We start from the raw sequence: 15,427 nt of genomic DNA on the forward strand, positions 1-15,427 counted from the left end.
ACGTTTCAACACCTTGTCTAAGTAGGTACTTTGACTAAGTCCTATTATTCTTTTACTCCTATTTCTCAAAATCCTTATCCCCAGAATGTAAGCAGCTTCTCTGAGGTCCTTCATAGCGAAACACTTCCTAAGCCAGGACTTAACTTCCTGTAGGGTTGGAACGTTGTTTCCTGTGAGTAGTTCGTCATCCACATACAACACCAAAAAGCTAACTATACTCCCACTAGCTTTAACATATACGCAAGACTCATCCTCGCTTCTCGAAAAACCAAACTCTTTGACTTTCTCATCGAAACAAAGATTCCATCTACGAGATGCTTGCTTCAATCCATAAATGGATTTCTCAATCTTACACACTCTATTAGGGTACTTCGCATCTACAAAACCCTCTGGCTGAATCATGTAAACATCCTCAGCCAACTTCCCATTAAAGAAAGCGGTTATGACATCCATCTGCCATATTTCATAATCATGAAATGCAGCTATGGCTAGCATAACCCTTATAGACTTGATCTTAGCTACTAATGAGAAGGTCTCATCATAGTCAACTCCAGGAGTTTGAGTAAAGCCCTTCACAACCAATCACGCCTTATAAGTGTGTACTTTCCCATCCATATCCGTTTTCTTCTTAAAGATCCATTTGCACCCGATTGTCTTATGACTTGGTACATTGTCAACCAAGTTCCAAACTTGATTGTCATACAAGGATTGAATCACGATGTTCATCGCCTCTTTCCACTTTGTAGACTCTTGGCCCGCACCTGACACTAGATCAATCCTAAACTCAACCTGCCTCACCAGAGGCACTGAGGATAACTCCTCCGGAAATACATCAGCAAACTCTCTAACCACAGGGACCTCTGAAACTGAGAGCTGCTCTCTAACCCATGTATCTACCACATACGCCAAATAACTGGCACACCCGTGTTGAATATACTATCGAGCCCTGGCCGCCGAACAGAACCCTGATCCCGACCTGGTGCCCTCACCATATACCACCAGTTCTCCCCCACTTGTGGTTAGAACCACCACCCGCTGTCCCTCACAGTCGATCATGGCGCCAAAACGGCTAAGCCAATCCATTCCTACAATCACGCATACATCCCTCATGGGGATAGGAACCAAATCTATCAGGAAAGACACCCCAACAATCTCCAACTCACGTCCTCGGTAGACCGAAGAAGCAAAAACCCTGTGCTCGTTGGCGATCGAAACTCGCAACAGACACGCAAGATCATCTATCAGCACACTGAACCCTCTAGAGAAGGTATGAGATACGAACGACCGACTCGCCCCCGAGTCAAATAAAACCAAAGAAGAAAAAGAATTTACTAAGAACGTACCAGCAACCACATCCGGTGCTGCCTTGGCCTCCTCGGCCGTGAGCTGGAAGGCGCGACCCTGAGCCTTCGGAGGCTCCATCTTGACTGACCTCCCATCTCCAATCCTCACAGTAGCTGCACGCGGAACCCTACGTCGGCTTGGCGGCGAGCTGCAGACAGTTGGTCTTCACATGACCAACCTGATGACAATGGTAAAAAATCCTCATATCTGCTGGAGGGGCGGACTGACGGTAGTCCCTGGCATAGTGCCCCTCCTTGCCACATTTGTGACACCCACCTCCTGCTCGACAAACCTTGAATGAGCCTTGCCACACTTTCCACAAGTGCGGCTCTGATGACCCCTGGACCGTGTATCAGCGGTTTTAGACCGCTTAGGCGCCGGCTGAGACTGTGTCGGTGCCTGACACTACTCCTTCAACTGCAGCTCTATATCCAACTCACGCCGCCGCGTGGCTTCCTGTAGGTCCAGGAGGGTATCACATCGCTGAGTAGACACAAACTGTCGAATATCCGTCTTGAGCATACTCAGATAATGAGTCATCTAAGATTGCTCTGAAGCAAACTCCAGGCAAAACATAGCCCTCTCCGTGAACATACAGGTAATCTCCATCACAGACTCCTCATCCTGTCTCAAGGTCAAAAACTCCTGAGCAAGCCGCTCCCGTTCCACGCGCGGAACGTAGCGGGTGCGAAACATATCCCGGAACTGCTCCCAGGTAATAGCAGCCCTCTGATTATCAGTATACAACCCAATCGTCAGCCTCCACCAGTCCTTCGCCCCAAGCCTCAGCAGGTTCAGGGCACACCTGACCTTTTGGTCAGCAGGGCATGAACATGTGAAGAAACATCCCTCCATGTCAGATAACCACCTCATAGCCCGAATGGCATCCTGTGTACCATCAAATGCTGGGGGTTTCGTATTGTCTAAGTCCTGGTACTGGAAAGCCCTGCCGGCTCCTCCTCCTCCAACCCCTGCAGCGGTTACAGCCGAAGTGGCTGCAGCGGCAGCAGTCTCTGCTAGAGCGGCATACCGCTCATCAAAATACTCGACCATCGTGGTCTTAATCGACCCAAACATCTCTGGCAGCTGCGCTCGAAATGCAACAGCAATCTCATCGTGCATGATCTCCCGAATCCGGGCATCCAACTCCTCAGTCCCTATCTGAACCACGGGCTCAGGTGCTACCGACACCTCCATTCCTCCGTCTCCTGACCCTGATCCTAATCCGGACCCCGAAGCAACACGTCTCGTCACCACCATACTCGCAAACACACTCAATGTCTCAAACATATCATATAATGACGGAAGACCAATTACCCTCAATCCCTAGGGGTTGTGACTTCCTTGATACGTGTATGGGTCCTGTGCTTTCAATAGTATGGGCCCCTACTACCTTCCACACCTACCCATATTTGTCTCAAGTATCACCACAACAACCTAAACTGTATTTAACATAATATGCGCTCAAACCCTCACTAACAGGGGACATCGCCTAACTAGTAATTAATCCTGCAGTTCCGCACCACCCACACATCCATGAAACTTCCATCATCCCCTGCAGCGCTAGTGTACACTGGCTGCACATAGCGCTGGACCCGATAGACTTTGAAATATCCGATCCTACACTAAGGTCGAATTGGACATTCTCAGGCTATAAGATCTTGACTATCCACAGCCATGGTGCATACACTAAACATCTACAGTTATGATGTCAATCCCATATACAAGAAACCCTAGGCTAATAGGTATCATACAATCAGGCCAATCTATCATGCGATTCCTGAAAATACCTAGCCTAGCACTAGCATGCTGTTCTAACATATCAGAATATCAAATAACTGTATGGTATTTTGGGGCTTACTTATAGGCTCCGGATGATCGTACCCTCTGCATCCTCCATCCTTTATTTTGAAAAGCATTTTAAAAACTTATTTTCCGAAAATCTCCTTGGTTTGAGACTGGATTCACACGAGTGTTCCTCCAATTCACTCAAACCAAGGCTCTAATACCAACTTGTAACACCCATAAAATTTACGCCAAATTTAAACTTTTAATACTAACAAAAGAGTCAAATAGTAATTGTTTTTACAAAACATTTCCAATTCATTTATCATCAAAGTGTCCCAAAATAGATCATGAGGATAAGGAGCGGTACGGTCATGCCTTCGCCTTCCCTCGCTCTTCTAAAGTACCTGAAACAATAAACTAAAAACTGTAAGCCCGAGGGCTTAGTGAGCTACCCCCAAAATACAAATACCATACTGGCAGAAGCCATAGCCATAACGATCAATCAAACAACATACATACTGGGCCATCGGCCGGACTGGTCCGCTCTACTAGGCCTACAGTTTATCTTAATCTATCCCGAGCCTTTGGCATGACTGGTCCGCCGCGTGGGCCTACAGTCTCCCCGGACCGCTCAGAGGGTGTGTTAGCCTTCAGCACAAAGCAGGACCGCCTCATCCCAACCAACAAGCAATTAACCATGTACGCATACTATCATATATTGGCATATACACATAGCAAACATATCTATCTCATTGACCATCAATCATAGAGTTTCACTCGTAAATAGAGTATCGACCTAACAGGTCACTAACATACCAATCCTTACGGATCATAAAAGCATAACATACTATCTATCCTGATTCCGATCTAACAGATCAAAATCATAGCATACCATAACAACTGATCTAACCGATCTCTAGTATAACAACCATCCTAAACAGGATGGTTTCTAACAAAGCAATAACATAACACCCATCCTAAACTAGGATGAAATCTAGCATGGCAATAACAACCAACCATCCTTAATCAGGATGTAAATCATAAAGGGTCGGCCTTGGTGCTGTAGACCCTGTCGATATAGTGAGGATAACTCACCTAGCAGATGTCGATTGAAATGCAAACTCTAACTATCGGATCACTTGACACCAGCTCCACCACCTATAACCATAGCACAATATACTCATAAGTTCTTACTATTATGAGACACCCCATAACCCCTTAGTAATTCCTGATCAAGGTCAGAGTCCTTAGTCAAGGTCAACAGTCCATGTTGACCTCAACTCGCCGAGTGCACTTGGCCACTCGCCGAGTCCATGGGGCATATTCCAACTCGCTGAGTCATCGGAGTGACTCGTCGAGTTCCTTCGAATCCCGATCAATCCTTAAGGGCCACCCATCGAGTTTCCTCCTTGCAACTCGACGGGTACACACGCATGCCTATCCAAAGGAAAAGCCATCCAAGGAAGGTCCAGATCTGAAGTTACAACTTCAGATCTAGCCTATAGCTCAACATCCCAACTTGAAAATCCATAAAAAGCCCTAGAATCAACCACAGGGAAGAAAAGGAAGTAAGAATGGTACTTTGATACCTTCGAACAGTGCTAGCTGAGGCAAAGCCCACTTCCCACGCCTTTCTTGCTTCAATTTCCTTTGCACTCTTAGCTTCCTTCCTCCAAGATCCTCTTTTCCAAGCTTCAAACCCACACCAAGGCACACACACACAGATTAGGGTTTCAAGGGCTCTCAAAGACTGTAAGGAGTCCCAAAGGAGGCTGAGGCTCCTTTAAATAGGGGTGCAAACCCTAGGATTTAGGGTTTCATCTGCCAGATCCTACTCGCCGAGTCCCAATAATGGACTCGCCTAGGTCACTAAACATGCGTTCTCACCCCGCTGCTACTCGACGAGTAGGTTGACCAACTCGTCGAGTAGAGCTTTATCCAAAAATTCTTAATTAATTAATACCTGAGGATCGGGGCGTTACATTAGAGACAAGATGGAGGCTAATAAAGAAGATCCTTAGGTCATAATGTTCTTTAAATAGTGCTCAAACCCTAAATATTAGGGTTTTAGGGACTGGACACGTATGTTGCACGTACTCATTTGTACACAACGCGTACGTGCATGGTACCCGCGATCAATCCACCTCAGTACGCCCAGCGTACATAGGGTGGTACTCCCCGTGTATTGCACACCCTAAGCCCAATAAGAAAATATCCAATGATTTAAAGCCCAACTCAAAAAAAATTAAAGAATTCTAAATTAAATTATGGTCTTGGGAATTATCGGCTGTTACACAAGCCTCTTTGTTAGTCCCTAAAGTCATGCAATTTCTTACAAAAACCTGCTAATAAAACATCAGCAGGAGTAATGGAGGCCATTCGTTTATACCTACGATAAACTAAAAGCTTATGAATCTCCTCATATGCTATAAAATGAATAGCACCAAGTGTCAAGTGCATTATAAACAATTTTTATATTAAAGAATATTATTTGATAATATTAAAAACATATACCATTTAAATCAAACAGTTATTCTCTATAAAATTTTGAGTAGGGATAACAATACCAAATCTAACTAAACCCATTGGGATCGACATCAGTTCTATCAACCCCTTGATGTCGATGATCGATATATATATATATATATATATATATATATATATATATATATATATATATATATATATATATATATAGAGAGAGAGAGAGAGAGAGGGAGAGAGAGTGTGTGTGTGTGTGTGTGTGTATGTGTGTGTGAAGACTATAAGGGTAAATCTTTGTTGTTTATTTGTCAAATTAGATGGTTGTGATTAAAGGAGGAAAATGACTGTTTTTTTGAAGAGGTTGATTGGGTAAATGTAGGATAGATGGGGGAGAAAATATAAAATGGTGAAGGGCAATATGGTAAATAATTGAAATTGGTGTTCTCCCAAACGTACCCCAACACGTGTCAAGCTCTCAGTAGCTGTTTTTTTATTTATAAAAACCTAAAATATTTAAAACAAAAAATCCAAAATCATGAAAATTTAAAAAGTAATTCAACTCATTATATTAATTAGGGGTGTTCGCGGTGCGGTTTGGTGCGGTTTAAAGTTAAAACCGCAAACCGCACCGCACATGCGGTTTGAGTTTTTTGGAAACCGCAAACCGCACCGCGAAAGCTCTAAACCGCATTATGCGGTGCGGTTTTATGCGGGCGGTTTGTGCGGTTTGTGTGCAGTTTATGCGGTTTGATAAGTTGTTTCAATTTATAACTTTTGTTGTTATTCATTCTATTTAAACACTTTCAAAATTTATTAATTATATTGCATATCTTTAAAAGGCAGAGATATTGCAAACAAAAAAACCCACAAAATGTCTTGCTAAGTTGTGACCTACGAAGTTTGATATCATAGTCTTTTTAGTCTTCAATTACCATATTTAACCATCATGATATAGAAAAAAGTTATTTGACAATATAAAGTATTCAGTGATTGGAAATATATATATATATATATATATATATATATATATATATATATATATATATATATATATATATATATAGAGAGAGAGAGAGAGAGAGAGAGAAAGAGAGAGAGTTAGATTCAAATGTTTTCACTATCTATTGTGTGCCCGTATGATTGATTCTGGACCAATCATTTTAGTTATTTTAAGAAAGTAATTAATGCATATTAAATGCTGAAGATGTAATTAATACCTATTATATCTTCAACATGTAATATGCATTAATTACTTTCTTAAAATAACTAAAATGATTGGTCCAGAATCAGTCATACGGGCACACAATAGATAGTGAAAACAAAATAACCTAACCCTATATATATATATATATAATTTTTAATAATACGATGCGGTGCGGTTTGAACCGCGGTTTGGTAACTATAAACCGCAAACCGCACCACGTAGTGCGGTTTGACAAAATTACGAACCGCAAACTGCACCGCGAAATTCTAAACTGCATGCGGTGCGGTTTGGTGCGGTGTGGGCGGTTTGTGCGGTTTTTTGCATATCCCTAATATTAATGATTTTGTGAAAAGAGGTTAACTCTAATTCATCAATGGCATAATATGTTCATCAATGGCTATAAAACCATTACAAATATAAAAATGTTCTAAGATATTTTCTAACTGCTAGTGTTGCGGATGAGAAAGAAACGCCAAGAGATCTCCACACAAATCCTCAACATCAATGGCGTATATTCTCTTTCTTTGACGAGCTACACATCAGATTCCACCTCTCAAATCCCGCCTCTACATTTAACTACGAGACCTCTAACTTTAGCCCTTTTGCAAAACCACCCTTAAATTTACAACATTTCTTTCTGATATCCATTACGCTGTTGAATTTTGGAAGTGAGTGGATCGGGTTAAATTCTTTTCTCAGGGCCGGATCGACGAGCCTCCACCTCGAACGATCGCCATTCGCCGGTCACCGGAGATCGGGTTTGTTATAAGTTTCCGAGAATCACTTTACACACATAATTGTTTGTACATTTTCTTGTTTTAATTCAGTTAGATCCTTGGGAATATAGATTTCGATTTGGACTTGATATTTATTTAATTTGAAATTGCAAGATCAATCGCATGCGATGGGGTTTATCCTTACAACTCTGAGTTTTCTAGCTATCGGAATCATTGCTTGCCTTTGCGCTCGAATTTGCTGCAACAAAGGCCCTTCCGCTAACCTGTATGCCTCCTTCCATTTTACTTCTCAATCTTTACTTTTGTCGCCATATCTACACACACACTAATGTGAAATTTTCCTTTTAGGCTTATGCTTATTGAAAATTGCAGTATTGACTAAATTAGCTCACTAAAATTTGATTGTATCTTAGTAACTTATGATGTTCATGCCATGAATATGAATATTTAATGTGCAGATTCCACCTTACATTGGTGATTACTGCAACTGTATGCTGTTGGATGATGTAAGTTTGTTTTCTTGATAATTTACTGAAGCTTCATATCAAAAGTATTGATGATTATTGACGATATATGTGAATTTAGAACATGGATCTTTTTAAAACTTATGACATGTTGAATTTGGAACATGAATATGTTTTGTGGGTTATTGCAGGTGGGCAATTGTTTATCTTGCACAAATGAATCCTCTCATTGTTCCAATTTTGAGTGAAGGAGAATGAGGGGTCCTATGGATGAAGAAAGTTGGTGAATATGGAAAATATTCACTAACTGTTGAAATTTTTATGTATGTATTTTTCTTTCTTTCTTATAATTCATCATTTTAAACAAAGTTTATGTTTCTAATGCCTCGTTTTTCTTCATTTTAGTCGATAAACAATTTTTGTCACTTAATTGAGTATGAATATGTTGCATTAAGATGAAAAAGAAAAGGCTAGTTATACTTGAATGGAAAAAACAATAGTTAGTCATTCTTGAATGACAAGAATATAGTTACATTTACCCTTGTTTAAAAAGTTTCAGTTTTTACTAACTTAATTGCAAAAAAAAAAAAAAAAAAAAAGTTACTACAAGGAGATCAGCATAGATTGCTTAAGCAAACAACTTGTTGTAGAACTTTTGGGTTTTACAAAAGAGGTACAATGTTTTAATCAAAACATTTGACATCTAAAAATTTAAAATTGTTCAAGGAAAAAAGAAAGTCATGGACTAAACTAGTTTGTAAGTGATTAAGGAGTCTGAAAAATGGTACACCCAAAATTGATAAACATCACAAATAGCGGTTAAGAGCAATTTTTGGGTGGTTTAGACATTTACAATCAATTTGTCTGGCCGCTTCATGTTGAAATTGTCTCGAGATCCATTATCTTAGGGTAAATCAAGGATTTCTCAAGATCCATTATTTTCAGGTAAATCACAGAGCACTGTCAATATTTTGGTCATGCCAAGTTTTGAACATTGGATCTTCATTATGGAATTTTGCACCTCAACCACTAGATTCTCATCGCAAGGACATCAATAGTTATATGTCATTTTCGGTGTTTGAACATGTTTTCCACCTTCTAGCGTTCCACTTGCAATCCTAAGATCCATTTAATGGGACCGCCCTAGGGAGAAAACCCCTAGATCCTGCACGGGACGTTGTCTCTTAACCCCCAATATTTATCAATCATCAAGCTTATCCACATAAGTATTCACTCCACATCTTATTTATATTATGTTCAAAGCCTAAAATTCTATTCAACATTGTGTACATATTAATTACCTATAATCTAAAATCACCAACACAATTGTTCTTGTAGTCATTCACTTTTCAAGTTTATAAACCGAAAATGACATACAAACTTTGCACTTTTTCAAGTTTGCGTACCAAAAAGAGCATACAAACTTTATTCACTTAATCACTTTTGTGTATATTATGATTCTCATGGTTGTCATATTTTGACATTTTGTGTTCCAACTAAATGACAAATTTGAAAAAAAAAACAAAAAAACAAAAAACAAAAAAAGAACAAAGTGCTTCGCCCGTTTTACTAGTGTATGCAATTGCAAGGTGCTTTTTTATCTTTTGTCTGTATAATATTAATATGTAACTCATAATAGCAATGTACTTAAATTTTCTTTACACAAGAATAACTCATAATAACAATGTACTTACATTTTCTTTACACATGATAATAACTTCCATTACAATTTTTTACTCAAAATAGCAGCATACTTATATTTTTTTTACCAACAATAGCAATAAGTAATCAATAAAATACAATGCCCAAATTAATAGCAAAATATAAATATGTTGCCTTTATAGGTAAAAGATAATGTAAGTTGCAATTATACATAACATATATTTGCAGCAAGATCAAACTAAATTGGCATTCTACACAATTTGCTCTCTAACTAAGAGGTTGTTTCTTTTTTACTTGATGTGCTTAATGGATTAAGCAGTTAATCTGAAAGGGTATACATGGTTATTTCCTATCCACTTACTCTGGACCTAATGACTTTATGAGACTTAATGTATTAAGACATCAACCCTTTATCTATTTGTTTTTACTCCCTTTTCCTTCCAAACTCCTCACTTTATAACTGATAAATATATTCGGTTGGAATAGGGGTAAAATGGTCATTTAGCGACAAGCAAACATTTTAAATATCACATTATATCAATATATGGTGCAACAAGCAAACATTTAGCAACTCGAACTTTGTTCTTCGGTAGCATAGCACAAACATCTGTAGACAACAAACTTTCAAGAAACCGACATATACTTTGTTTAATTTAAACAAGAAAAAAAAAATAGAAAGAAATATTATCACACAAACAAAGCACTCAGATCACCTCACACAAAAGAAAGCTACATACAGTTGGCAAATGAGATCACAAGTATTTTATGATCATATAAAGAGCCACAACCAAGACAGCAATTCCAATCACTGACAACAGTAGGCACAAGCATGAGCAACCACCCTTTGTTCGTTTATTTAGAATCGCCAAATTCTTCTGCACTCTCTGTTTTTTTTTCCCAAATATAAATTGTAAAAAGATTTTAAAGTATTGAAAGCTTTTTATACACAGTTTTACATAAAAGAGTTTACCTTGAGTCGAGAATCTGTAACTTCTACATGTTCATCCAGATCATCCTGTGTAACATAAATAGATCACCATCAGAGGCTCAATTGAATACCAAACACTAAGTAAAAAAAAGAAAGAAAAAGAAAGAAGGGCATACAATGAGTCTAGTGTGCAGGTCAAGTTCTTCATTGACAGCTAAAGCAATATGTTTGGTGCTTATCACTGTCTCTTCCAGTTTCTCTAAGCCTTCATCTTGTTCTGCATAAACAGATTCCAATTGATTACCATAGAAACTCAAGAACCCATGTCTTAATTGTTTGAAGTGGGAATAAATTTCCAAAATTAAAAAGGGTTGTAAATAATAATTAGAATTTAGAACACAATATCTTGCCTCTCATGATTTGTCTTTGAAGCCCAACAACACCAGAGTTATCCAAACCAGCAATTCTGCTCATGGCATCAGCTGGCTTAATATCTGGCCCAAGCAAGCTGTCCCTATTAGCAAAGTTTGACATGTTCAATGTGGTGGCCATCTGTGTTACCTTTGTTCTCAAATTTCCAAGCATATCTCTGCGTCTGTTCATTTCTTTCTCTGTCCTGCAATCCAATAAATCAAAACAAATTCAGAAATGTCTCATTTCATTGAGCAAAACTTAATAACTGGCTTAATGACTTCTACTTACAAGGGTTGTTTAGCAGGAAGCTTTGTGAGAAGAGACTGTAAGCTATCAAGTCTGGTTCCAAGTATGGTGATTTTTCTCCGAATAGCAGATGAATGGCGCTGTGCTTCTGGGCCTGACCCAAAGGAACTCCTCTCTGATATCATGCTGGTGATATCATCAGCAAGCTTAGAGGCTTCATTATATTCCCTCGTCCATGGATCCGATGAAGAAGCCATTTGTCTGAAACACAAGGAATAAAAACCACAAACACGTCAGTCACCGGTGACAATCATACGATCCACTTTATAAACTGTACAGTTGTGTAAAACTAGAGTATCACGAATTAGGGCAGCGAAATTCCCAAACATGGTTTAAAGTCGCAATGAAAACGTCAGGCGCTGTCAAATTAAACCATCTATGTCATTCATATGGAAGATAACTTTGTAGATTTGACGAAATTAACATGATCGCAATAGAAATTTGAAATTCTCAAAAATTAGGGCATCGATGAAAACAATCGATTCCTGGAAATTATGCATATCCGTTTCCATGAATGAATAAGTTATCAAGGTCGATGAATCCCACGAGTTGAATCGTGATAGATAAATGCATAGCCGTTGAAACTCCAAAGAAACGGCGAAATCATACGAAACCTAACAAGATTTACCTCAATGGATTAGTGATTCGGATTGTGTGATCGAAATTGGAGCTGTAAATCGATTAAACTGATCTAAAAGAGGAATCTAGAGATGATGATTATTGTATCAGACACACGGCGCCACCATTAACCGGCGAGCTTGTCTTGCGCTATCGTCGCGTCGTCTACATTTAACTTTAAATATAAATTTAAATGACGAGATATACAACTCTATGACTCGGTAGATAAAGATTCATTCTTCAAACCTTGCAACGACGTCGTATTCACCGTCCTAGCGTAGCAAGACTTCCACGTTGTCAACCAATTGCTTTCGTTAATTATTTCCTTCCATTATTGATTGCAATTTATTCAAGTCGACACAATAAGTAGGTTATATTGTCAAAATTAGTCCTTTTGATTTGCGAAAAATTATAAACGATAAGATGAGGTCCAAAAAAACTTTAATTTTGAATCATTGGTACAATACATAATTTTTTCTTTTTTAGATTTATAACCGTTAATCGTTGATTATTTATTTTGTTAAATCCATGCAAAAATGACTTTTTTTCCTCTATTTTGTTTTCTGTTCAGGTTACCCAAATAACTTTCAAAAATTTCAACTCGTACCATCATCAATTGTTATACATTATATGTTGGCACCATTCTTCCATCACTAAAAACCTCAAATAACACCAAAAAAATACTTTGGAAATATATTGTAACATCCGGTTTCTCTTTCAGGTTTAATTTCTTTAAATATAAGTTTTTGGCAGTTTAGCTTAGCCACGATGTGGTGATGGAATGACCACGACATGGCGAATCGGCTAAAAAAACGTGCATCTGCGAATCATCATGACGTGGCAAGGCCTTGGCCACGATCTAGTAATGGTTAGGGTTCAAAACCCTAGATTATGGGATTGTGCTATGTTTAAAGGCACTAACTCTTACGGTTGCCTCATTTGGTAGTCTCTATCTCTAAAACCGACCCCCAACTAAACCCTGGCCTCTTTGTGTGTGTTTTGACTGTGTGAAACCATCTTTGTGAAGATTGAAGGAAGAAGGAATCCATCTTGTGGTTTGTGTGATTGGTTCTAGCTTAGATTCAACATCTTCATCGCATTTCTGACCATATGGAAGTATAAAGTTTCAACCTTGCTCGTTACTTATCAAGATCTTGTTGTGGGTCATTTTATGAGCTTTTTGGTCACAATCTTCTTGTCCTTGGAGTTTGAGTGAACTTTTAAGTTATTCAGCGCATCCACTACAAGAAAAAACCGACATTACTAGGGAATGTTGCTATGGAATGTATTTCCATTATTATCCTACAATGAATCATGCTATAGAATGGCGTTCCATAGCTAATTTGCTACCGCATTTTCTAAGAAATTAATTTTCGGTAGCGAACATGGGAATTACTACAGAAACTGTTACCGACTCGAAATCTGTTGGTATATTGCTACCGATATATCTATTGAAAAAACATTCATTGCAAAGTTGCAATGAACTTTTTTATGAAAATATTGTTCGTTATAATTCTACTATGGAATTGAATATAATGGTTAATCTGCAACAAAAATTTTCAAAGGAATAAAATTCCATAGTTGTTTTGTTGTGGAAGTAGAATTGATAGATATTTTCCTACGGAATTGTGCTATGGAATATTTATTTTCGTTGCTTGTTTGCTATGGAAAAAAAAAAAGCCAAGCTAAGTTGTAAGGAAAAAAAATTTTGTGAAGTATTTTTCATTATAATGTCATATTGTAACATCCATAAAAATTACAATAAATTTAAACTTTTTAAACTACCCCAAATCATAGAATGTTTACAAAATCATTGTTTTCAAAGTATTGTTCAATATCAGAGTCACTCATAAATCAAAAGTATATAAAACAGAGGATGTGTATGGTCACACCTTTGCCTTCCTGCGATCATCTAAAGTACCTGAAACAATAACTAAAAACCATAAGCCAAAGCTTAGTGATTTCCCCCAAAGTATCAACATATAAACAGATAACAAATACAACAGTATGTCAGGTCCAATCAACCATTGGGTTGGAATACCCCAGGACCAGTCACCCTCCGGGTCCAGTCGTCTTCGGGATGAAATACCCTAGGAGGAATGTCAATATACAATGGGTCCAATAAACCATTAGGTTGGAATACTCTAGGCCCAGTCAACCATCAGGCTGGAATGCCAATATACAACGGGTCCAATCATCCTTGGGATGGAATACCATCGGGCCCAATCAACCATTAGGTTACGGTCTGTTGGCCCATGCACATAACAATAAAGCCTCTACCACCAACCAAAACATATGAACATATAACAAATAAACATATAATCAGTCAACAAACAATCAAGCAGATCTACAAATCAATATGCATAGCATCATCCTATATAACAGGATACAAATCTAACAGATCACTACAACATGATAATGTACTATCACATAACAGGATATCTAACCTAATGGGCCAGCCTTGGTGCCTTCGACCCATAAGTACAGTGAGAAAAAACTTACCTCACAGTCTAGACAAAAGTTGATAAGGTCTCGACTCTGAATCTCAGCTCTAACCATCGCCTATCCAACCAAATGACCAATCCTCAATCACAATCCCATAATACCCAAATTTGGTCAAAGTCAAAGTCAAAGTCAAATTAGTCAAGTCAACTAAGTCAACCCAGCCGAGTCGACATAGTGAGCATACGCACGGTGTACTCCAAATGTACGTGGGGCGTACTCAAGCGTTGACCACCATCGGGGTGGTTGACCGTACGTGATGCGTACTCCTAGATTTCCCAAACTCTCATTAAGAGCTTAATGGCTTAAGCTCTCACGTCCATCTTTTAGATCAAATGCTAAAATACCCTCAAGAGTCATAAAGTTTTCAACTTTATGACTTTGCATGTCCGTTAAGTGCTTAAATCAACTTCTTAATCCATTAAGACCTTCTAAAGAATGCATGGAGCAAAACCAACCATTTAGACCCCATTTTTATGACTTAAGACCCTTCTGTAGCACCTGGTTCCTGGTATGTAAAATTTATCTAAGTGTTTTGCATTTTTAGCTTTGGACTCGGCGAGTTGTAGGCCCGACTCGCCGAGTAGAGATGGGACTTGGAACACGTTTAAGTTAGCAACTCGGTGAGTCCCTGCTGTCTGATGAAACCCTAAATTTAGAGGGTTTGCACCTTATTTAAACCAACCTTATGCGCCCCAACCTCACCCCTTTCACCCTCAAAGCTCCCAACATCGTTCAAACCCTTATTCCTTGTGAGATTGAAGTGCCTTGGTGTGTTTCTTGAAGATTTTTTAGAAGAAAGAAGAGTAGATCAAGAAGAGAAGAAAGAGGCTAGGCATCCTTGTGTTATCTCAGTGATTTCCTTGAGGTATAACTTAGTTTCCCCCTGTTTTCATGCTTATAGTCCCTTATAGCTCCATTAAAGTCTTCCTTGAGCCATTTCCAAGCTTGATTACGAATTAGGGTTTGTAATAAG

General features: G+C 38.7%; 2 protein-coding genes across 3 annotated transcripts; one reads left to right on the forward strand and one right to left on the reverse strand.

The window, feature by feature from the left end:
• Nucleotides 1–7,286: 7,286 nt before the first annotated feature.
• LOC145073610 (V-type proton ATPase subunit e1-like) lies at nt 7,287–8,446 on the forward strand. 2 transcript variants are annotated; one of them, XM_079020149.1, is made up of 4 exons: nt 7,287–7,578; nt 7,711–7,822; nt 8,016–8,063; nt 8,213–8,446. In XM_079020149.1, exons 2-4 carry the CDS (start codon nt 7,725–7,727, stop codon nt 8,277–8,279), a joined length of 213 nt encoding a protein of 70 aa, XP_078876275.1. In that variant the 5' UTR covers nt 7,287–7,578; nt 7,711–7,724; the 3' UTR covers nt 8,280–8,446. The 2 variants fall into 2 exon arrangements, with proteins under 2 accessions (XP_078876275.1, XP_078876274.1); XM_079020148.1 differs by having other exon boundaries at nt 7,481–7,619.
• Nucleotides 8,447–10,246: 1,800 nt separating this feature from the next.
• Nucleotides 10,247–12,147, reverse strand: LOC145073390 (syntaxin-52-like). The gene is made up of 6 exons (XM_079019941.1): nt 11,960–12,147; nt 11,314–11,532; nt 11,022–11,227; nt 10,788–10,888; nt 10,654–10,698; nt 10,247–10,567 (listed from the first exon to the last, which is right to left on the reverse strand). The coding sequence occupies exons 2-6, from the start codon at nt 11,526–11,528 to the stop codon at nt 10,436–10,438; spliced, it is 699 nt and encodes a 232-aa protein (XP_078876067.1). The 5' UTR covers nt 11,529–11,532; nt 11,960–12,147; the 3' UTR covers nt 10,247–10,435.
• Nucleotides 12,148–15,427: the final 3,280 nt, after the last annotated feature.

This window comes from Lactuca serriola, chromosome 9 (assembly GCF_051521515.1).
Source record: "Lactuca serriola cultivar US96UC23 chromosome 9, Lser_US96UC23_V15, whole genome shotgun sequence".
Taxonomy (NCBI): Eukaryota; Viridiplantae; Streptophyta; class Magnoliopsida; order Asterales; family Asteraceae; genus Lactuca; species Lactuca serriola.